Here is a 24,766-nt window from a genome sequence, read left to right on the forward strand (position 1 = left end):
TTGAATGTATCTGGTGATGTCTGTGATTGTTTCTGATGCTGTATATGATTTTGCTTGTCTGGCTATGTTTGTTTGGTTACTTCTTCAAAAGAAATCTTGATGTGAATAAGATTGCTTGATTAAATAAAGGTTATATATACAATATGCATTTCATATATATCAGCAGTGAAACTTATTGTGGACAGGCATGCCAGATAAACAATAAAAGCCTGTTATTTATTAACCAGGTCTGACGGGACATAAAATGATGGTGACACATGCCAGACAACAACTAGCAAATAGGCCAAAGGTCATGGTGAAGGACAGTCAGTTATAATATGGTAAATAATTAACATCTTCATTATACAATTTATGCCATTATTTACTTTTTACTCTGAATTTGCACATTTTAGTTTTATCTATTTTCCCCCCATCATCACTCTATTACAGTGTTATAAAAAGTTGTAGAATAATTATTTCCAAGAACACTGAATTTCTGAATGGAGTAGTAATAGGAGTGTTGGTGACCATTAACCCAGTAAGTTGACAGCACAAGGGAGGAGGAGCCCCAGCAAAGTAGACACGTCACAGCCTCTTAACACTGGAGGCACACAAAGACACAAAGACAGCCTGGTGCTGCTTTTTAAACACACGCATAAACTCTACTTACACACTGCAAAAATATGACAGGTTTACTTGGTAGTTTCACAGTACCTTTACTTGGAGTCAGCATCTTCATTGCTACTCTGACCTACATCACCTACAAGCTGCTCAGCAGTTACTTGCACAAATGGTTTGAAATGAAGCCTATTCCAGGGGTGGAAGGAACATACCCTTTTATTGGGAATGCACTGCAGTTCAAAACCAATGCAGGAGGTAAGAAAGCAATCCACATGCTGCTACAAGAGGCTGTATAGACTACTTCTTATGTGCAGATTTCCAAGGCACTGACAGTTGACTGGGACCACAGTGGAAGTAACTGGCTTTGTAAATCCTGTAAAATGTTGCTGTAAAATTATTTTCTTGTTTCAGATTTCTTTCGTCAAATAGTGGATTATACCCATGAGTTCTGTAATGCACCACTACTTAAACTTTGGGTTGGACCAGTGCCATTTGTGGTTTTGTATCATGCTGAGACTGTTGAGGTAAAGTAACTTTCATTCATATTTTTATTCATACATCCTGCAACTGTTTCGTGATATGTCTAGCAAAACAGTCGAAGTTTGAACAGATGTAACTAAAGTACTTGAATATCATATTTTCATGCAATAAACAGCTCACGCATTCAAAATTGAAGCCTTGTGTGGTGTGTTTGGATTTGTGACACCCGTTTTCAATGATGCAGTGAATTATTTTCCAACCTGACACTCATTGGCTTGTCTTCTGTGAAGAACACATTTTCACAATGAGTGCACAAAGTGCCCCCACCCCACATTTAAATTGCATATGCAAAAAGATTCCCTGTTGAAAGGGTCTTAGACATTATTTTAGAAGAGTCGAAGTCAGAAGCTTTGGGAGATGACATTGAACAGTTTTCAGAATATTAGGATCACATTTCTGTCAGTTCAGAGTCTGACAGTTAGTTTGATAAGAGGATGAGATTGACCCTCAGCCAGTCCCAGGGCCAGCCCGTCAGCAATATGAAATATGGATGCCAAGAAATTGTGAAATTGAATGGTCTTCTTGCCCAAGGAATGAGCCACCCCACATAGCTGCCAATGTGATAAGGATGCAACCAGGGCTGAAGCGAATGGTGGTTACTCATGCAGGACATAAATTCTTCTTTGTGCTTTTCATTCCACACACCATCCAGAAAACTCATTCTGGACTGGACTTATTTGGAGGGAAGGCATGTTTTTGGAGAGAGGTGGAAGAAGATGGACCAAACCATTTACAAGCATACTTAAGGCAAGGGGTTACATGCAAAGGGTTCTTATCCTTGCTGGTGTGAGTCCACAGAATCCCTGTGGCATGCAAAAACTAGCTAACTTTTCAGAGCAACAACATCTCTGGAAAACTTTCACATTATTTCCAGGATTATCTGCTTCAATAACCAGGCCACCTGACCAGCTCAGCTGCACAGTATCATGCCAGCTGCCATCACATCAGTGTGGGACAAGTGGATGGACCACATTCCCCTGTTTTACAGTACAGCTCTGGGTCCTGGTTTACTGTTGATGAGCAGGTAATGCCATTCAGGGGCAACTGCCTGTTCCAACAGTACAAACCACCTAAACCCACAAAATATGGACTTAAAATCTGGGCGACCTGTGATGATGTGTCATCATAGGCGTGGAACTTGCATGTGTATACAAGGAAACCAGATGAAGCCAAGGGATGCAAGTTGTCTTGGACATTACACAGAGACTCTGTGGCCACAACATCTTACACCCTAACTTTTTTTTACTTCACACAAGCTGGGACAAGAGCTCCTAAAGAGGAAACTAACAATGGTAGGAATACAAAACAAGTCAGAGCTCACACCTCAGTTGTTGACTACACAGAACAGGCCTATTGAGTTCATGGCCCTTAGTACCAGATCTGCTAACACTGGATGAGTAACAAAAACACGAACGCCACACAAGGGTTAATGAAGTATAGGTTGAATTTAATTTATACAAAATTCAGCCAGATTGCCTAAGTTATCCTTATCTCTAATCTTATTGCTAACTGCCCAACAAGATGGTCTATGAAGGAATGCCATTAGACGTTTTCATAATGCTACTACTACTGCTCAGACTGCAGTCACTTTAAGTACTACTGCTCACCGTACATGAATCAGTGTTTAAGGCACCTCCACCCGTATGTGAATATGGCAGCTACAGCATCAGTACATTGTTAGTACCTAAATGATTACAGTGTTATGCTAAATAACTGTCATCATGGGATTGATGTTACAAGGCTGAAGTATAACATATTTTTTACTATCTTATGTCTTTTTCTGCAAACTGTCTTTTGTAGCCGATTCTGACCAATCCTGTTCATATGGAAAAAGCCTATGGATACAACTTCCTGCATCCTTGGCTTGGAACTGGTCTGCTCACTAGGTATGTAGCCTCTGCACAGTTTGATAAAATAGTGTGATGCTTGCATTAATATTGACAAATTTAAGAAATATTTACACTTACTTAATACTTAATACACCAACAAAAATAGCAAGACCTAGGAATGTGTCCCATACGCTCATTGTAGACTAAGTCTGATCATGGTTTGAGTGTATAGTGGATTCACGCTGGAAAAACTGTATGTATACATGTAAAAATAGCGTGCAGTGGGTGGTACTAGAAGAAAGGTCATGTAATGTCTAACATGGACAGAGATTTTACAGTATGAAAAAGTAAAAAGTAAATTCCATTCAATCTTTAGTTTGATTTTGAGATATGTTATTTATAAGAAGGAATTTTGCTCTGAGTGTGGGAAAAGTTGAGGAACCAATGCACACAGAAAGGTTTGTCACCAAGTCAAATTTAGGTGTATACTTTAAGGTAGCACATTAGGAAAGCACTACTTAGTGTCTGAAAGATGATTCATCATAATCTTTATTTATAGCACACTTGTCAAAACCCATTTTACAAAGTGCTTCTCATAGAGTGGCAAATTAAAATTACTTGTAAAATCATCAAGCTATAAAAGATAAAACCAACTACAGTGTAAAATAAAGCAATTTAAAATAAATGAAAACAGAAACAAGCGATATTAATAATCTGGGCTTCATTAATTTAGTCAATGTGTTGTGTTGCAATCTGCTCATTAAATATTTTTAATTGTTTTGTGCAAGTTGATGGAGCTACAGTCTTGGAGAGGTCAAGGGGTTAACGAAAACTGACTGTTTATGTCCACTCAGCAAGTTCCATGCCTTTGTTTTTTAGAAGACCTGAATATTGGCCACAGTGTTGAAGGTTTTTAGTTTAATACAATTTTTTTTACAGTACGTTAAGGAGGACACTGACCCACAAAAGTATCAAGGATGACACAATAAAGTTCAGGACTTGTTTCCATTGTCGTTATTATAAATTGTGACATGATGGTGATGATTGATGTAAGTTCAGGCAATCACTCAATTAGTATTATCCTCTTTGTCATCTTCATGTTTTAATAAGCACTGGCCCTAAGTGGCGTCAGCGGCGAAAGATGTTGACACCCACCTTCCACTTCTCCATCCTGACGGACTTCTTGGAAGTGATGAATGAACAGGCAGATATCCTGGTTGAGAAGCTGGAGAAGCAGGCAGGGAAGGGTCCATTCAACTGCTTCAATCACATCACCCTGTGTGCCCTGGACATTATCTGTGGTGAGTGTATGTGCTGTATATTAAAATGTGCATGTGTGCTGTTCACCTGTGTTTTCACATAACATATGTTAACTTACACAATAAAAAAGACACACTATGCTGAATATATACACAGGGCATTCAAATACCCCCAAACAATATTGTTTCAGAAACTGCAATGGGAAAGAAAATTTACGCCCAGAGTAATTCTGATTCCGAGTATGTCAAGAGTGTGTACAGGTGAGTTTTTTTTTTCATTTTCTTTCCAAATACATGCAATAATAAGAGAAAAGTATCTGACCAATTATCTAATGATTATTATCTTTTATCTAACCTTTCATCCTCAGAATGACTGACATTATCAGCCGTAGACAGAGGACACCTTGGTTTTGGCCTGACTTTATGTACACCTGCTTTGGTGAGGCCAAGGACCATGACAAGACACTCAAAATCCTCCATTCCTTCACATACAAAGTGAGTGACGGATCCAGTGGTCCAAAAATCCTTGAATGTTGTTTATGATGCAGAAGCAGAAGATGCCCAACTTCATTTTCATTCCTTCCCAGGTGATACATGAAAGAGCAGAGTTCATTTCTAACATTGAATCAGACAGCGAGTCTGACTGGGGCACGAGGAAAAGACGAGCATTTCTGGACATGCTCTTGAAGACTACTGATGAGGATGGCAACATGATGAACCATCGGGACATTCAGGAGGAAGTGGACACGTTCATGTTTAGGGTTGGTTTTTGTTTTATTTTTACTTCAACAGTGTGTCTCTTGACTGTGTGTAATTTGTGTTCTCAATTTAACTGCCTTCCTTTTGCAGGGTCATGATACCACAGCAGCCTCTATGAACTGGGTCCTACATCTGCTGGGCTCCCACCCTGAGGCGCACAGCAAAGTTCAACAAGAGCTTCAGGAGGTGTTCGGTAACAGTAACATGCCCTCACCTCACCGCACCGCACTTCTTCTCACTTTCATGACATCATTTATTTTCTTGCCCAAAGGCCCTTTGACTCATCTTTGTTCAGACTAATTGCTCTTTACAATTCAAGGGGGAACTCATACAGGGATAATAGCTGTGGAAATCCTTGCCAAAATGCATGAAGAATAATTGAATTATTTTCCTGGGTGGATTTTCTGTGGCCTCCATGCTTTTTCCATGATGTAAGCCTGATGGCTTTATAGCTATAACAGATGCAAAGTTTGCACTAGGACAAGGATCTAAACTGGTCCTTAAACATTCATTTCCTCTTTTTCAATTTAAAATGATTAATTACATGATCTTACAACACCTGGTTATAGTATAGTTATAGTTTCCTGATATAAATGAGTATAAATGATTGTTGATATGGTCAACAATCATTATGGAACTTCTTTCCCCACCAACACTAACATTCTTTTTAAAGATTATGGCTCTTAACTCATAAACCTGGGTCTTATCAAATAAACACAAGGTCTGTCACTGAAACAATATAGCATCACTTAACTCTTATCATCTGTAGAAGGTGGGAGAATGTAGAGAAGATGTCAAGGGCTAGGTTACATAAGGTTCTGTTTATCAGTGTTAAGTTTTTGTTGAACAGTGTTTCCTGTGTTGTGTGCAAAGGTACATCTGACCGGCCTGTTAACACAGAGGACCTGAAGAAACTCAAATACTTGGAGTGTGTGATCAAGGAGGCCCTGCGACTGTTTCCCTCTGTGCCTTTCTTTGCCCGCAGCATCGGCGAAGACTGCCATATCAGTGAGTTAGAGATGAGTGAAGAGTGATGACACTTAAATGATGCATTCATTTAATGAGTGTAAATCCCCCAAGGAATTAGTTGGGGTTTTTTTACAAGCAAAGAGAGGCCAGACTTCCTCTGTTATCTTCATATGAAAATAGTGTATTTTTCAAGCAACATTTATTGTATGATGTCTTTTCCACAATGTTCAAATAGTTTCATCAAATTATTATTTGAACTGCACCAGAACATGTGTTACATATCACTTACATTTCAATGAATGCTGCTCGATGATCATTTTAAGTGTGATAATGGAAAACCACCTGAAGTTGGCATTCATTCATTAAAAAGTATTAGGAAATAAACTGTGAAGAGAATACACCTAAAATATGGCTTCATATTAACCAATTCATAGCTCGTTTGGCAACATTGTTCAAATTCAATAACTGCAACAACTGAGTTAGCATGTTATCTACAGTAGTAATGCTAATGATAGCTACCATGCTTTTGTAAGACTATTCAGCTAGTAGCAATTGATGATAATAATAATAATAATAATAATAATAATAATAATAATAATAATAATGCATTTTATTTAAAAGGCACCTTTCAAAGCAGTCAAGGTCACCTTACAAGGCACATATAACACAACAATGATGGCAGCGATTAAAAGTTTTGATGAAAAACAACTCCCCGAATCTACTGTTGATTGAAAAAATGTTTCTGATGAGCTGCACTCAGAAAATTGAACTATAAAAGCTGCTTTATTACCCCAGCCTGGTCCCACTGCATGACCTAATGATAGGTCAAAAAAGCGATCAACATGAATAATGGGCTTGCACTTCATTATGTGCATTGAGAACCACCTTTTTGGCTTTGAAATGAATGGTGACATATCTAAAAAATAAGTTTAGAGTAGAGAATTTTCCTTCTTAACTACCTTTTGTCCCTGTAGATGGTTTCAAAATCCCCAAAGGTGCAAACGCTATCATCATCACCTACTCTCTCCACCGTGACCCACGATACTTCCCTGAGCCTGATGAGTTTCGACCAGAACGCTTTACCCCTGAGAATTCAGTGGGAAGACCTCCATATGCATACATCCCCTTCTCTGCTGGACTCCGCAACTGTATAGGTAAGATCACAACACTTTGTTTACTGGATTTGTCTCCATGTATACTTTGTTTTCTGAGTGAAGCTCCTTAATCATTGTATCACACATTGAGCATCATCGCTGTTTTCTTTCCATTATAATGTTACTCAGGTCAGCGGTTTGCACTAATGGAAGAAAAGGTGATTTTGGCTTCCGTCCTGCGTAACTTCAATGTTCAAGCTTGTCAGACACGTGAAGAGCTGCGTCCAGTAGGAGAGCTCATCCTCCGTCCAGAGAGGGGCATCTGGATCAAACTGGAAAAGAGGAAGCCTTAGACTTGATCAAAGTAGAACTTGCTCCTGTTAATAATATGACTTACTAATATGATACAGCTACTGAGAACTATGTTTTGCTTAAATGTTGGCCTGTTGAAATAAACAGTGCTTGTTAAAGACTCTGATGTTGTCTAATTTATGAGCCCACCAAACATTTTCAAGACAAGTGAACCTATGGGTTTCTCAACATAGCTGGAGATGCGTCTCCGCCCCCAATGTTTTTGCCTTGCCAAGGAGAGTCTCCGACACTTTTGAAATGTGGATGTGAATTTCCAACAACTACTTGCTGGTGATTAATGCAATGGAGAATGTTTGGCCTGAAGTTAGTAAGAGAGCTATTTCACTCTGTTGTCTTTGGGCTGAGGAACAGTGGATTTTCTATTTATTGCTAGATACAACTGACACTTTTCCCTCTGCTGTTGCTGCTTTAGAGAAACATTTCACACCCAAAGTTAATGTTTTTGTGGAATGGCTACAATGGCATGCCTTCATAAAAGCTAAGACAGGCACTTCATGAGACTATTGCACAGTATGTGGATATATTGCATGACCTTGCTTCAAATCACAATGATAAAACGGATAAAATGATCAATGAGCTAATTGAACATGTGACAAAACCCAGCATTAAAAGAAAGGCTTCTGTTTTACCCAGAGCTGATGCCCGAACAAAGTAGTTACAACTGCTACACAAGTAGAATCTACTGTTCAACAAACCAAAGCTGCATAGCCCTGTCCACAGGCCCAAAAATAAATAGAAACAGTACACACAACATTGCTACATCTTCTCATAGCTGTTCCAGGTTTTGAGAAACATCTAGCTAATTTTCCTCAGTGCCTTGCAGCAAATTCAGCTTGTAAGTCTTTTATCTGTTACACCTGCTTTTCTTGCCAGCAAGTTGTAGATACAAGCTCTGCAATGTCCATTTTGCCACACCACGTCTATGATCAGTACTTAACTGACAAACAACTGCTCCCACCTCTTTTAAATGGCTAGTGACCTACACAAAGAAAATATTCCCTAATGCTTGGCTACCTATAAGTCAGAATGAGTAGAGCAGTTTTAGCTTTGCCATGTTTTTTTTTTTATAAAGAAGGCACCTCTCTCGTAGGAAGAGATTTCATGACTGCCTTAAACATCTGCATTAAAGGCAATACTGTCCTTTCTCCAACAAATACATCTTCTCCTGTGTTCTGCTCCTGTCCATAAACTCTGCATGCTTCCTGCATCCCTGCTGCTCCTGACATCAGACCTTACAGTTAAAGCAATATGCCAGAAACTATTCTGCCCACCTTTTGCTGTTAGGGCTTCTGTTTAAGCAGAAGTGGACCTTTTGCTGAAAGCTAGCATCATTGAAAAGAACTGATGCTTCACCCTGAAAGGATCTGTGCCTCCAAGAGTACATGCTCCTAAATGAAAAAAATTAAGAGCAGACAGAGAAATTTAGGAGCACAGTGAAAAATGTTCAGGTAACACAAAGTTTATTAACTCAGCAATGGGCTGACTTCTCTGCAGTGCATCTTTCACACTAAGTCATTACTACGTCTGAATGTCTTTAGCCTATTGTCAACTACCACCTGCTGCTGTTTCTGCTGTGCTCTGCTATGCTGTGCTGTGTGTGGGTGTGCTCAGGTCTTTGTCACAAAGACTCAAATTTAAATACACTGAGGACAAGATCTGATGCAAGATCTGTATTCTGAGATAACTCAATTTCTCCAAAGGGAAGAGAGAACAGGAACTGAACTATCATTCACCTTTATGTGTTGGAGCAGGACCACAGCCAAGAAGTTAATTCATTAATCAGGAACAGTCCTCATCATGTGTTTTAAATTGAGCTGCAAAGACTAGTCAATTAAACTATTAGACAATCAACAGTAATTGAATTGATTCAGATACTCAGAGTCACTGAATATGACCAGAACCTCAACACTGTCCTCCAATGTGATCAATGGCCCTGCCCACACTTTCTAGGTCATATCATCACTGCAGTGTACTGCACTGTAGTTTTGCCTAACTTTGCAATAGTTGTGGCCCCCATATACGCATGTGCCAGTGACAAAGAAACTTTTACGTGGACTCCTTCATAACAAAGTCCTGCACTTATCTATGCCCTGTGATGTCCACAGATGCTAGTGATTACGGACTTGGCACTGTCTATGCATAAGTACAGCCTGATGGCACAGAGAAGCCTGTGACTGGTGCACTGGCTCCATATTACAAGATCAGTGTTGAGCTCTCAGCAAGGAATAACTACATCCTCAGAGGCTCAAAACTCAATTCACCACTTTCTCTGCAGTATACACTGATCACGTTTGCACATAAGAGTCACCAAGGGATTGTCTTCACAAAGCAGCATCTTCTAGACCTCTAGCAGTGTCCAGAAATTGACTCACAAGTGCAGTCTTATAGCTTCATGTATACTCTGCCATCCTAATGATAAAAAAGCATGTACTCCCCCTGCTCCTCTGCAACCTGTCCCACTGTCTCATGAGCCATGGAAGAAACTTGGCCTTGATATTGTTGGACCCTTTGACATCGCTGTTCCTGCCTGCAGGTATGCCATCACAATGACAGACTATTATTCCAAGAGGCCAGAGCTTGCCTTTTCCCATAATGCCACTACTAAAGATATTATTCACTTCCTGACCTGTCTTCAGTTGTCATGGTAACCCAAAGAACATTGCTAAATGTGGTGGTGGATGCACATCTTCTTTTTGACTAGGAGGGAGAAAGTGAGGACACAGAAGCCTTATCATGTCCCTAAAACACACCCCAGATTCATTAGACCTTCCGTGCACCTTTCATTAAACACCTACAGCCTCTTATTACAGGCTAAGTCATACTCCCAATTTTGAGTTAAATGGATTTTACTCATGAGAGTCAGATTTAAAATATATATTGTTTAGTACTCATTAAAATGTGATTAGATATGCTGTTGTTACATCTAATTCTGAACACATCAACAGTACTCTTGACCTCTCTTCACCCTGGTGTCTGGAACTCTTATGAGTGCACATTCAGCTATATAATGAGTAAAACTCTTTACTTACTGAATCCCATTGAGGTCAGAAGGATCCATTGTGACAAAGTAGTAATCATAGCATGGCACAGTTACAAATGACCCCATCCATAATGTCATAGAATGATTTAGCTGGCATGACTGAAAGGGTCATTGCCTAACACAAAAGTGACATGACTAATGATCAATTGCATGCTCTTTTCCGATGCTATTATTTGAATTATTGAGCACACCTCTAATCAATGGCTGGACAGAGCTGAGGCATCCGAGCTCCAAATGAAGCAGGAAGAGCTCATTTATCTGAGAATCTCTAATAAATGGCTTGGATGAAAGAGCTTTTGGTCACATTTAGTGCATGGCTATAGTAGGTGAATTGCATGAGATTAACTTTCAAGACACTTTACTATTCTGATAAAGCATCCATTTGATTTTGCAGTATGAATCCAAAGTAGTCTGTGAAAATGTTAATGGTAATAATAGTAAAATAGTAAAAATAGCACATACTGTAATAGTAATTCTAATTATTTAGGTTTTATGTCTATCTTAATGTTTTTGTCATCTAATTCATTCGGTTTGACACTAAAGATGCCTTCCAAACTTTTATTGGCAAAGTTGCAGAGTCATATTTCCTTTTTGCTTAGTATGCTTTTTTTGATACTAACTGTTTACCATGTTTCTCAACATTTTTTGAAGTTTAGTAAACAACCTAAAATGGAAAAAGCTGAGGGTGCACAGGACTGATCCCATTAGTCCTCTGAAAGTCCCTCAAAACTGCCATGTGGTTGTTGTTTTTTTTTTACTGTGCATTGCAGTTACATAATCATCTTAACACTTCAGTTACTTGCAGCAATATCTGACAGCTCTGTTCCACAGAGTATAAGGCATCAAATTGTGTATTTGCTGTTTTGAAACACATATCAGTGCAAATGTAGATGTCGCTGAGTGCCAAGGAAGGTTTTTGAAGATCTGACAGCAGTATGTTCAAAGTCTGTGTGCAGTTTCCAAAAAACAGATATGACCCACTGAAGCACCAATTCCCAACCTGAGGGTCAAGGACCCCTCATGGAGTCATGAGATGAATCAGAGATGATTAACAGCACAGGAAAGAACAAAAAACAAAAACAAAAATGTACATTTGCTGACATAAAAAATGTATTATTCAGATGTTTCTCTCATTGTTGCTTAGTTCTTATGCAATACAGGATAATTTAATCTCTTTTTCCTTATACAAATGTTCAAATGAAACAAATTGGGAAAGAGAAATCACTCATGAGTTAAACTGCTCACAGAGAGGACCTTAGCCAGAAACACTGAGATAATAATTGTCCAAGCAGCACCTACGTGCCTGGATATTTCTGTATGTGATGGTGTAACAGCTGTTTTCTAATATGATTTTTACCATGGCATTTTGCCAAACATTTGCTAATGTTAAAAATGTTGGTAACTGCCTTTTTGTCGTAACTTTTATCATACAATATAACCTATGCTGACCTCCATATCTCCATTTTCTCAGAAAAACATCCGGAGGACATGCCCTCTGTGTAGCTACAGCCTTGCTAACAGAAACATTGTATGCAATCTTAGACAAGGGATTGCAAATAAATATTGCTTAATTTTGAGACAACAAAAGTTTTTAACAAGGATAGATTTCTGTCACTATAATTTTACCCATAAACCCAGAGCTGTTGCTTTTAATCTATACTGCATTCCTCTCCTTTAATACATACCACTAGATATTTCACAGTGTTTCACATGCAGTAACAATAAAATCAACATGAAAGGCTTCAATCAGACTTTAATGTCACCGAGTTTCATTCAAGACACACATACGCCCTTGGGCTTTGTGATGAAATTAAATGAAACCACTTTGAGGTGCAAAATGATGATAGATTTCCCATTTCATTTCTGAAATTGAAATTTTGTTGAATGGATTATGAAGTTTTGCTGCTCCATATATTCTATGCTCTAGGGCACAGTAAGGGCTTGGCATGCAGGATAGTAAAGAGCAGTAGATTATAAAATGACCATCATTATGCTGTCCTGCTTATAAATACGGTGTAGTTCAAAGTAATGTCCAGAGAGAGGCAGCAGTGTATGCTTTTCTAACTGCGTTCAAGGCAAATATAGGCAAGTTTGCTGGGTGTGTGTGTGTGTGTGTGTGTGTGTGTGTGTGTGTGTGTATGTATGTGTGTGTGTGTGTGTGTGTGTGTGTGTGAGGGGAATGGAAGAACAGCACAAACAGCAGAATGTATTTACATTTTTTTTTCTGTCTCAGTGCCCAGCAGCTTCATGTTGATGTGAGTGACAGCTGTATGCAGCATGTGTACAGTTTATAGCCTGTGAGTTTAGTTTTTCAGTGTTCTGACACTTGAATGACACATGATAAATGGGCAGTGTCCCTTTAAAATGGGTTCATTAACACATGTCCAGTCTTGGGAACACTGTAACTCACAACATTTAGTGCAGGTTCTCTTGACTGATTGCAATAAAAATGTAGTTTCCAAATCACATCTGAAAACAACTTTTACACTGATTTACACACATAGTGAAAATAGCACAGATCTGTTTCAACAACTTGATGTCATCTTTCAGTAGCAGACCTGGACTGAATACATCTTGTCCTCCTCTGGATTTTCTCAATTTTTCTCAGGAATGAACTCATCCTCTTAAAAAATGATTATGGGGAGCAGTTTTGAGGATAATCGTTTCATCTCTATGAGCCTTCTCTAAGATTCCACATTTAAATTGGGGATGTTGTGGTCATGTCCTATCCCCCTTAACCATTTTGCTATCAGGAAGGCCAGTATTGATCAATTTAAGAAGTCAAATGCAGAATTAAAGTATATAGTGTAGCTGATGTTATCCTGAAAGTGACAATTATTTGTTCCCACTAATTATGTAGTTAAAGCCTAATATAGCTTATTCTACTGTGACATAACCCTCAATTACTGTCTGCAAACTATTAAAAACACATAAATCAGTGAGCCCTTCCTTGAGAAATTACATTTCTACACTACTACTGAACATTTAGCGACCTAGCAGATATATCTAATACGCATGCTGTTAAAATAAAAGCATTGCTCTAGTGCCGTAAATACTCACTAGAGCACCAAGGGTTATTTTAAGTGGTTTAATAAAATGAATAAATTTGAAACATGAAATTAAAACTTTTTTCCAATTATTAAACTGAGCAACCAAAACACAAACTGGTATATTTTCTGGAGAATATATGATGGTATATATGGTATGGTTTATATTGTGCTTTAAAGTATGTTACCATATATTCCAACAACCCATTCACATGAACTACAAACTATAAATACAACCTTCAACTATACTACCTTTCACTATAGTCAACTCATTTTTAATGACCCATTAAGATAGATAGCTATAGTAGATTGAAGCTGCAGATGCCTCAGGGCACTGGAAGAAGGTATAGCTCGGACGGTGTAGTATTTATATCTACATCTCTGTGATGTCGTATACACCTCACCATCCCACAGAGCACACAGACCAGTGTTGAAGAGGACAGGATGTGACAGTATCCCTTGGATCTGACTGAGCACCATGCTGGAGCTTCATGACACACTGCTATCTCTATTGGTTGCTTTTAGTCAGTCTCCCACACACATGTACAGTATATGTGCACAAACACTCAAAAACACCACACCAGCACTCACCGTTAAACCATCCACTCATTTTCAACCCTTCTCCCTTTTACTCTCCTTTTACTGTCAACCTCAATCCAGTCTATTTTCGCATCAAGTGAATTCCTCAATTAGAAACCTAACTCAGATCAGGATTGTGTCATCCAATACGGAAAGAGACAGGGAGATGGGAAGGAGAGAGTGAAAGAGAAAGAGAGAAACGAAGAGATATAATGGATGTAGCTGAGATTAGATAGAGGGAAAGCAAATGAGATATCGGGCCGAGTTAAAGCGTGAGAGCAGAAGTCTGAAGGAAGGACAAATTGAAAATGAGGATCAGTGTGAAGCAATGATCACACAAATCAGATAATCTGTTTTCCACAACTATCAGCTGAGGGTATGGCAGTCATAGAGTTAAAATAAACCCATCTGCCTGACATCTTTACTGTTCCCATAGAAACATGTGAGCCGGTAAGCCACCAACTTTGAGGTGGACGGGTGTGCATTGCTCAAGGCGCCAAGGCCACGCATTCTTCACTTCCTTTGAAGTACACCAATACTTAATCTCACAGCTAAATTGTTTGAAATGTAGATCATGGCTCCAATTTTACTACAGTGGAGTAAGACTTAAAAACCAACCACTGCTCAATATAGCAGTGCTTAGTCCCCTCTTGTACCTTGACTCCAAAATAGTCTTTCTATATTCATATCATTCATATTTCTCATTAATCAGAAGAGTTTCTGGACATGTTTCGTGTTAAATTTCAATTATAAGCAGCCGCAGGTAAACAAAGGTGTTGGATTGGGGTCAAAACAATTGGAAGCCGCTGATGAGAAGCTCAAAGAGGGAAATTAAATTGAATATTTGTGAATGTTAAAAAAACAACTTTTTATATTTTTCTTCCTTCAAAAAATAAACAAAAAACACAATGTATTTAGTAGTTAATATATTATAGTGTTACACTATACTTTTGAAAACATTGTGGTTTTGTGCTGATATTGAGAGTTATACTATTTTGGATGCATTTAAAACACTGCAGATGCTTATGTCAAGGTATTGATCACTGGCTTAGCCTCCTTGTTACTGCTTTTCCTGTCTTTCCATTTTTGCATGGCACATATCCAATTCACTATGATAACAGGGTTAGACTTACCACCCCAAATTCTAAATAATCCTTCAAACAATAGGTCATTGACTTCAGACAATGGTAGACAAGAACTGGCTTCTCATTTCTAAACACCGACCATCTGGAATAACAACTGTCGCTGGCAAATTTGATTAACTATGGCTCACTGACTGATAAATATTGCTCCAGGAGTTGGTTCTAAGTTCTGTTTCCTACTGAATTTTCAATGTAAATGTTGTCTAAGGTTAAAGGTGTGTATGTATCAGCCAAACTTCTCATCCTTGTATCCTCACCAATTGAACTGTGTAGGCGGAGATGTAAAAGTTGTGGAAATGTAAAAGTTTATATGAAATATAAAAGTATTACTTCAAGTTGATCCTAGTTTTATAAGTATGATGAGGGAATAAGGTATAAGGAATAAGAAGCTGGACAGAGACACTAATGTTACGTAAGTATTTTTATGTAATCTGTAACCACACAAATCATTATAAGCAAGTTAGCTATGTATGATGTATGATGTGCTCCTTGATGATAAAGTGTGTCCAAACTTTTGACTGGTGCTGCATATATATAGAAATTACTTTATGTACTTTAAACTCAAAAAATGTTCCCTCATTTGGCATTTTAATGATGGCGTGGAATGCAACAAAAACCGCCATGGGTCACGGTCTGGTGATTATGGAGGTCAAATAGCATACAATTCACATAATTTTCATACTCATCAAATCATGCATGCAATGCATGGCAGCATCTCCATACATTATGTTTCTCATATTAACTTGTCCTTCAATTTTTCACCCATATGAGCACATATTTCTAGATGATGATCATGTGATTTTTATTACATTTTTAGATTTTATTACTACCCAAGATCATTTTTATAGGACTTTACGAGGCTGGTTACACTGTGTGATGGCATGTGAAAAGTGTAGTTTCACACAGTTTCTTTTACCACAGCCATTTCATGGCTATGTTTAAAAAAAAATCACTACAGGGTTGAAAATGTCATCCCACTATATTGTTTGAAAAGCTCAGTCAGTATCAGTCAAACCAACCATTCTGCTGAGCTTGAATATAGAATAGGAGAAATGCAGAGGGACATCTGATAAGTGACCTCTGTGTGCGTTCTCCCAACTATACTGGAAGACAGAAGCAGACAGAAGGGAAAAGGAAAAAGAGAAGGTTTTTAAGTGCCTCTCAATGTCTGCACCTTATCAGGCTCTTCCTGACTAGCTTCTCCACAAGGCCTCAGGGTTCCCAATAAGCCCGAAAAAAGAGACGAACTGCATGCAGAAAAGGATAGCGCCCCATCCAAAATTGTTCTGAACTAGAGAGGGGTGTGTGATTATCATTTTCAGGGCAGAAGAGAACAAAATGCTAAGTCATTAACTAGGTGCTGACATACACAAGAGGGGCAAGGTTGAAGCTCACCAAGGTTAAAGCAGCACTGAATCCTCCGCATCTCCAGCTCCATATATGCTGAAGACTTACAGTAAGGTGACCATTCAAGTATAAGAAAAACTCCTCTTCAGTACTCTCTTGTCTCAAAGTTGAATAAGTTCTCCAAAGATGGTTATTAAAAACTTTAGCTTCAGGGTATCTCTAACCACTGACTTTTTTCTGCCAAGCAAATTGTTTTCTTTAATCACAGAGCTTGAATTAGAATAACTGCTCCCATTCTAGACATCATGTCCTCCAGCTCTTTCTCTGTCTGCTGAGCCTACTTATTTACGGTCTGTGCTTGACCTTGTAAAAGGTCTGTATTATTCGTATGAACACATATAATGCAATAATTATGTGATATTACTCTCTACTAAGTCGCTGTATCAGTTCTTTATTCTTGGCTTTATTTGAAATGAAAAGTTGGGTAAGTAAAACCTGCCTGCAGAGAACAGCAAGACTGAAAATTCAGGATGACAAATGATGGGTCAAAACTGCCTGACCAAACAACCAAAAGTGCCATGCAATATTTATTCTGGCAGCCATATTGAGACAAACATTAACTGTGCATGTTGTGAAAGCCAATGTGTCCTGTTTATCTGGCTTTGAAGCAGATGTTATTATGCTCTGTCCATCCTCACCTTGCATGGACAAAATCAGAGCGACCTTAACTGATGCCACTTGACTCCTGGAATATTACTCATGTGCCATTTTAAATGACTCCACTTGCGAATGTCTTTATTGAATGTCTTTATTGAATGTCTTCTCTTTGCACATAAAATGATGCACCAAAAAAATAAATACAAAAATTCAATGACCCCATTCTAACCTTATGCCCATCCCACTTCTCATTCCAGTTCTCTAGTACTCCTGTTATCTTACCATAAAAGGCAATACTTGAGACTGAACACACTTTGATTCAAAGTCAGCAAAGCTGGTAATAGTCTGTGACTGTAAGTCATGTTTCACTGGAAATGTTAATATTAGTAGCCAGTCTATCAACAACCCTGATGACATAATCATGGCATGACTGCCATTTGTTGGTTCTGAACTGTGATGGAAATTTACCAAGTTACTAATAAATCATATAATGATGTAATATAAATAATTTTCAGTTATGTCCTTAATACAATTGGACATAATTGTATTATACTGGATGAAGGCAAAATGACTTGTGACATTTAGGATTTGTGGTAAGTTATTATTTTGTCATACAAAAATGGTTGAATGCCACTATAAAATGACATTTAACAAAATTGCAAATACTTGTCTAAAAAGAGACTATGTATTATTACTGAAACTGAACATTTCCTCTGTCCTAGTTTACAGGATATGCCATAATGCAAAATACTGGCTGTCCTTGGGGGTCTAACTCATACAAGACCCCTTGAAAACCACAAAATCCATTGTAGGGGTTTGTCAAACCATTAACCTCTATTTGTTATTTAAAATATGCATTAAAGGGGACCTAACAGACTTTTTGTAATTTTCTGTTGTCTATTTACTGTTACAATTTTAGCTGTCTATGTTAAACATTCTCATAGTTACCAAAACATAAGGTGAACATGTGTAAAAAATGCTCCAAAAGCCCAGCCTGTCATGCCAAGGACTGCTGTGTTGTTGCTGGTCACTGGTTCATGGCTGGTCTGTCGCGGTCTCATGTCAGACTGTATTTTTGGGGGGCCTTGCTAATCAGCTGCTGTCTGCACCAGACAGCTCTCCAGATATCCACCAAGCCATTTCATGTAGTGGAAAACCAGCAACTGGTGCAGCACACTGCACACAAAAGGAGACAAGCAAATAACTGACTCTAGTGTGTGTGTTGCTGGATAAGAAACTGCAGATTCGAGGTCACACCTAAGCACACCTGTATGCTATCAGCCCAACAGCATGCAATTCAACACACAACACACGTGAAGACTACAGTGTGTGCTCAAACAATAATAACGTTGATCACTGTACTCAAAATCAGGCAGATACAGGTTTACCTTGTTACAGTATGCACATGACCACAAGCAGATGTCCATTACATAGTCTTTGTTCATAAGTTTGTTGCTTCGGTTGTTCCTTCAGTTGTTGGTGTGGTCCACTTTCACTTTTCGGATCAGCTCCCAATGAGCTAACCATTCAGAGTGGGCATATCGGGTGGGGGGCTAAAACTTCTTTTCAGAGGCTGAACTAAGGGACTGCATAAAGGGCCAGTATATGATAAATAAGGTGTTTTTTTAAGTATAACTCATTGAAAGATATTCCAGCAGAGCTTTGATTGCCCCCTGGTTGCTCGCTGCAGTATTGACCATACATGTTAGCCACGTGATGTTAGTGGATGGGACATAAGCTAAACTAAAAAAATGAAAGTATATGTCACATAATTTTTTTCCTAAGATGATTTCTGTCATTTTAGGTAGTTCTTATTATGCTGATTTTAGTGCTAATTTTTCTGATATGTTTTTTTTTTTGTTATTTGACCATATAAAAGGGGGGTGATAACATTGTGCTTCTCTCTCCTCTCCTTCCTTTCTCTCCTCTCAACCCCAACCGGTCGAGGCAGATGGCCGCCCACTCTGAGTCTGGTTTTGCCTGAGGTTTCTTCCTGTTAAAAGGGAGTTTTTTCTTGCCACTGTTGCCAAGTGCTTACTCATGTGGGAATGTTGGGTCTCTTTAAAATTAAAACCTGAATAGTTCGGTTTAGAACCTGCTCTATGTGTAAAGTGCCTTGAGATAACTCTGTTGTGATTTGGCGCTATACAAATAAAGATTGATTGATTGATTGATGATTGACAGCTGTGACACCCACTCTCAAACCTCTGTGGGTTCGTTACTACAAGTGATACCTTTCATATTGATCTAAATGTACTGTCTTTTTATGCATTGAGAGCTATTTGGTAAGTATTCAAATAAAGTGAAGAGAAACAAATCAAGAAACATTGTTCCTCTTCATTTCCCACGTCTTGGTATGCAGATGTAGAAGACAAGATCTAACTTGTAAATTGCCTGTGTCTGTGGTTACAATGTCAGTTCTCACTTCACTAGTGTCTTAAGTAGCCACCAATGAACTCTCACAAGTCACAAAGTGGAAGAACAAGGCCCCTTTACTTGCTGTGGAGTGGTCGTCCGTTTGATGACGCCTCCAACAAAGAAAAAGTATCATTATCTTAGAATTGAAAACCACTCGTGATTTAAAGGCATAATCATAAGTGACAGGAGAACAGAAATCACACAAAGAGACCAATAACAGGGGTTTCACGTGAAGGGCAACTAGGTCAAATATGATGAGGCCAGGTTATTACCAACTTAGTGTTTAATTGTCTTTTCGGGTCCGAAGTGTGACTACACCAAATATTTTTCTTATTAAGTCCCTGTTTTCTTGCAGATGAATAGTGAAAGGTGCATCTTCCTCACATATGCCCATTACTTCACACTACTGCGTTATTGCAAATCATTGCAATTTTGGCTCAAATACACATTTGTTTTGCACCATTTACCTGCTTGGACCAGGAGAACAATATAATGAATGAGGTCTAAAATGTTTCGTGTTTTGTGCTGTCTGTCCTATCACAGTATTGTCTTGTACTGACCTCATATTGTAACATTGATATTAATAACATTTTCAATTTTACGATGATTAATGCACTGTATGTTCAGCCACATTAAGCCATACTAATTTAGTCCTATTAATTCTGTGCACTCCAGTATTTGTCTTTCTATGCACTTTAACATGACTGCATGGCAGTGTAGACTTGTTTTTCAGTTTCATAATGAATTGGATAATGATTTTTTTTTTGCCCCTATAATTAAATGAACTCCTTGTGCTCCTCTCCTTCCCCTGTAGTTAAAGTCCCCCTTTTCATTATCATCATTATCTATTTTTTTCCAGATTATTTTGTAATCATTACCAGGAATTGTTTATTTAAGAAAGGCCGTTAGCCATGTCAATTTCTAATTTCCTGGAACTTTTTTTCGCAAGCATTTATATTATATTATATTATATTATATATTATAGCATTTGTATTATAATCAATTGTCCAATCATCAGCTTCATAGGAGAATATTTTCTTAAAGTTGTTTTCTTGTTTTCATTGCAGATGGGGGCATATGTTAGGATGCTGTTCGTGGATTACAGCTCTGCTTTTAACACTATTGTCCCCAGCAGGCTGGTTAGGAAACTACAGGACCTTGGTCTCAGTAACCAACTGTGTCTGTGGATTAAGGACTTTCTCAGTATCCGCCCACAGATAGTGAGACTCGGCCCTTACATGTCCCCAAGCCTGACCCTCAGCACAGGAGCACCACAAGGATGTGTGCTTAGCCCCGCCCTCTACTCCATCTATACACATGACTGCACACCTACACACCCCACAAACACAATCATTACATTTGCAGACACAACAATGGTGGGACTTAACTCGAGTGGCGATGAAACAGCCTACAGAGACGAGGTCTGCGGTCTGCAAACTAACAGAATGGTGTGCAGTGAACAATCTGTTGCTAACCACCAAGAAGACAAAGAAGCTCATCATTGACTTCACACAGCACGAAAAATCACTGGACCCCCCCACAGAAGACACCTACAGTTCTCCCTGCCACAGCAGAGCCCGCAGGATTGTTAAAGACAGTACGCACCCCTTCCACCATCCGTTTACACTACGGCCCTCTGGAAGACGCTAGAGGGCCCTGAAATACTGCACCTTCAGACTGAGGAACAGTTATTATTCTTTCAGCCATACATAAACTGAACTCTCAGCCCCATCCCCCTTCCTCCCTCACCACAATATTCTTATCTTGAATTACCACCGTGTGCTCTATCTGCACTTGCACTTTAACCTATCCTTTTCTTTAAAGCACTTTATCTTTTTTAACAGCACTTTATGATTTTTGATTCCTTGTTGCATGTGATATCACAACTGGAGCCCCCTGGTGGTTGAGTGGTTAGAGCACATGCCACGTAATCGCAGCGTCCCTATCCAGCCAGGGACCTTTGCTTCAGGTCATTCTCCTCTCTCTATCTGGTTTCAAAAAAGCTCAACATACTTAATAATTAGCTGTTTTTGCTCAGTGTTATTTGTGTGCTTATTTACCTTAAATTCATGTTTATTCTGGGACAGTTTGATGTATGGTGGTTAAGTACGATGTATGTAGATTGTGCACTCATAATTGAAACCAATAAAACTCCATACTAACCTCCAAGATAGTGACAAAAACATACATTTCCCTTGTGTTCACACCAGCAGGCGAGTGCAATCATCTGTTTAATTGTGATTTCTGGGTTTTGGTTTTCTGTTTGCTTTGTTTTTCCCTGTCCTAGACTTTTTGTCCCTCCAAACCTGCCCTGCATCAGCCTCATTAGCCTTGTTCTGTTCCCATAAGCCAATCAGCTCTGTTCTTGCTCCTGTTTCATTAACTCATTTCCCTCACCTGAGTTTCTTGGCCGTTTCTCCACCTGGCCATTTCTCATACCCTTGTCAGTTTAGTTTGTATTTATGTCCTGTTGCTCTGTTCAGTCCTTGTTGGATCATTAGTTTTGTTCAGTTTTGCTTTGCCTGCATGAATTCTGAATTAAGAATTATTATTCATTTCCTGCTGCTTTTGCATCCTGCATTTTGGTCCATCTGCAGCAATCCTCATGACGAGCCTTGTGCATGGCTTCACAACATGCAATTGTAATGATGAACTGGTGAATCCATGGGGGTTACCAATATTACAATCACAACTAATTTTGTGTACACTACTGTATCGTACACATGCATGGACCTGACTGATTATGTCAATCAGTTATGAATATTATGAGCAGAAGATTAGGGAAAGATGGGCTTTCACATGTAATTGAGTTTATCCTGCTGGCTCCTCTGACGTTAGAACTTCTGATCTCTGGGAACTTTCTCAATTCAAAGTGACACCAATTAAAACATCAGGGGAGACAGATAACCACACTCAAATTACTCCTTGCTGAAAAACAGCTCTCACTGTTGGCCTCTGTTCTTGTAAAACACACTGCAGGACTTTATGATCACTAAAACAAAACCTGTGGAGGGCTCCACCTGGCACTGACAACCATTGTTTATAGTGATATTTGTGGTGTTTTATACTTTGAACAGAAGTCTAAAGTAGCAACATTTCATTTTCAGTCAGTTGGCTAACTTAAAACCTTTTGTAAATATTTGTCGTGGCTTGTTGCCTTATCTGCTTTCAGAACATCTACGTGCCTTTTTAAGAGCAGTTTAACATGAACTAAAACTTGTTTTTGCTGACCTCTAGCGTTCTGACTTCTCACCTTGCTGTGAAAGTGTTCTCGTAGGTGTGTCATGATATTAGAGCTGGGTGCTCTCTGAGGTGCAACAGACTTAAAAACTTTCAGTCAAAGAGGGCAGTGAAACAATTTTGAGTCAGATGTAAAGTAATTTACACAGCAGAGGAGGATGTTTAAAATAGGTTAAGATACTGTTATAGGGGTAAGAATATAAGCAGTTAATCACTTGTCCTTAACAGCAAATTCAACAAGCAATGGCATATGTGATACAAGGTATGAGTACGTTCAGAGGGGCAGTTTCCTTATAGCCCTGTGACATTTGGAGGATGAGGCACTGAAAATAGAATAGATTGTAAACAGAGGCATTGACTGCATCCCTGTTGATGTTATTTTAGGTACTTATATTTGTATGTTGTAAGTTTCTTTCTGTCATTTTTATTAAATATATGTTTGTATTCAAATGTATTTTCTCTGTTCCAGATAATTTCAAAGAAATTATAAAAAATGAAATTTTTATTTAAAAAGCAACAAAACATTTGGATAGATGGAAAGGATCATTCAAGAAAAAGGAGACAGTGACTTCCACTTGACTACTTTTTTAAAAAGCACACAGTAGGTGGGTTTGTAGCTGTATTTAATGTTAAGAAAAGCAAAAACTAATGCAGTTTTTTAGTGTCAAACTGGCTTCAATTAATTGGTTTTCATCTAATCTTAATTGGTTTTCATTTAACTGGTTGCTGCTTGATAGAGGATAGCAGCTATAATGAACACATTGTAAAAGTAGTTGTGATGGATTACATTGGTGAAACAGAGGCCAGGCCAAAATAAATCAAACCAAAATGTATCAAAGCTGAAGTCACTTCCTTGCTAATCTGCATGTTACAAACACCATAGTGTCTTCACAATAGAACTAAATATACTGTGTCTATGTTGTGCTATCACCTTCTCACAGCTTACTCATTCATTCCTTCATTTCTTGCAGAAACTGTGAGGGCTGTGTTCACTGCGGCAAGTGAGCCTGAGATTAGTGCTGCCATACAAACAATATACAATAATGGACTTATCCAACAAGAAGGCAGCGACAGAGTACTAAAATAACTTGTTTGTGCAGAATTATTATTAACCCTTACATGTCAGAGTGAATGTTTTTAAATTCAGCAACATTGTTTTAAATACTGGGGTGTTGTCTTTTCATCTATTGTCTTCTCCATATACACAAATGAAATAACTTATAATAGCGATGGACTGTCACTTTAAAAAAAAAAAATGCTGATGATTATGGCCTTGGCAGCCCCTGTCCATGTGTACACCATGGTCCTCTGGCTCCAGGAGAGCTTCCTGGAACAGAAAATCAGCAAGACCAGAGAGCTGAAGAGAGCTGGGACCACAGTCTCAAAGAAAACCATTAGTAACACACTACGCCGTCATGGATTAAAATCCTGCAGCGCAGGCAAGGTCCCCCTGCTCAAGCCAGCGCAGGCCCGTCTGAAGTTTGCCAATGACTATCTGGATGATCCAGAGGAGGAATGGGAGAAGGTCATGTGGTCTGATGAGACAAAAATAGAGCTTTTTGGCCTAAACTCCACTCGCTGTGTTTGGAGGAAGAAGAAGGATGAGTGAAGCATGGAGGTGTAAACATCATTCTTTGGGGATGCTTTTCTGCAAAGGGGACAGGACGACGGCACCATATTGAGGGGAGAATGGATGGGGCCATGTATCGCGAGATCTTGGCCAACAACCTCCTTCCCTCAGTAAGAGCATTGAAGATGTATCGTGGCTGGGTCTTCCAGCATGACAAGGACCTGAAACACACAGCCAGGGCAACTAAGGAGTGGCTCCGTAAGAAGCATCTCAAGGTCCTGGAGTGGCCTAGCCAGTCTCCAGA

The 24,766-nt window shown here is 38.9% G+C and overlaps 1 protein-coding gene across 1 annotated transcript; it reads left to right on the plus strand.

Moving 5' to 3' along the window:
• The first annotated feature begins 581 nt into the window (after nucleotides 1–581).
• Nucleotides 582–7,524, plus strand: LOC128370519 (cytochrome P450 4V2). The gene is made up of 11 exons (XM_053330972.1): nucleotides 582–855; nucleotides 1,012–1,124; nucleotides 2,941–3,026; nucleotides 4,080–4,270; nucleotides 4,420–4,489; nucleotides 4,597–4,723; nucleotides 4,816–4,989; nucleotides 5,078–5,180; nucleotides 5,861–5,995; nucleotides 6,931–7,110; nucleotides 7,240–7,524. The coding sequence occupies exons 1-11, from the start codon at nucleotides 663–665 to the stop codon at nucleotides 7,401–7,403; spliced, it is 1,536 nt and encodes a 511-aa protein (XP_053186947.1). The 5' UTR covers nucleotides 582–662; the 3' UTR covers nucleotides 7,404–7,524.
• The last annotated feature ends 17,242 nt before the right edge of the window (nucleotides 7,525–24,766 follow it).

This window comes from Scomber japonicus, chromosome 2 (genome assembly GCF_027409825.1).
Source record: "Scomber japonicus isolate fScoJap1 chromosome 2, fScoJap1.pri, whole genome shotgun sequence".
In the NCBI taxonomy this organism is placed as follows: Eukaryota; Metazoa; Chordata; class Actinopteri; order Scombriformes; family Scombridae; genus Scomber; species Scomber japonicus.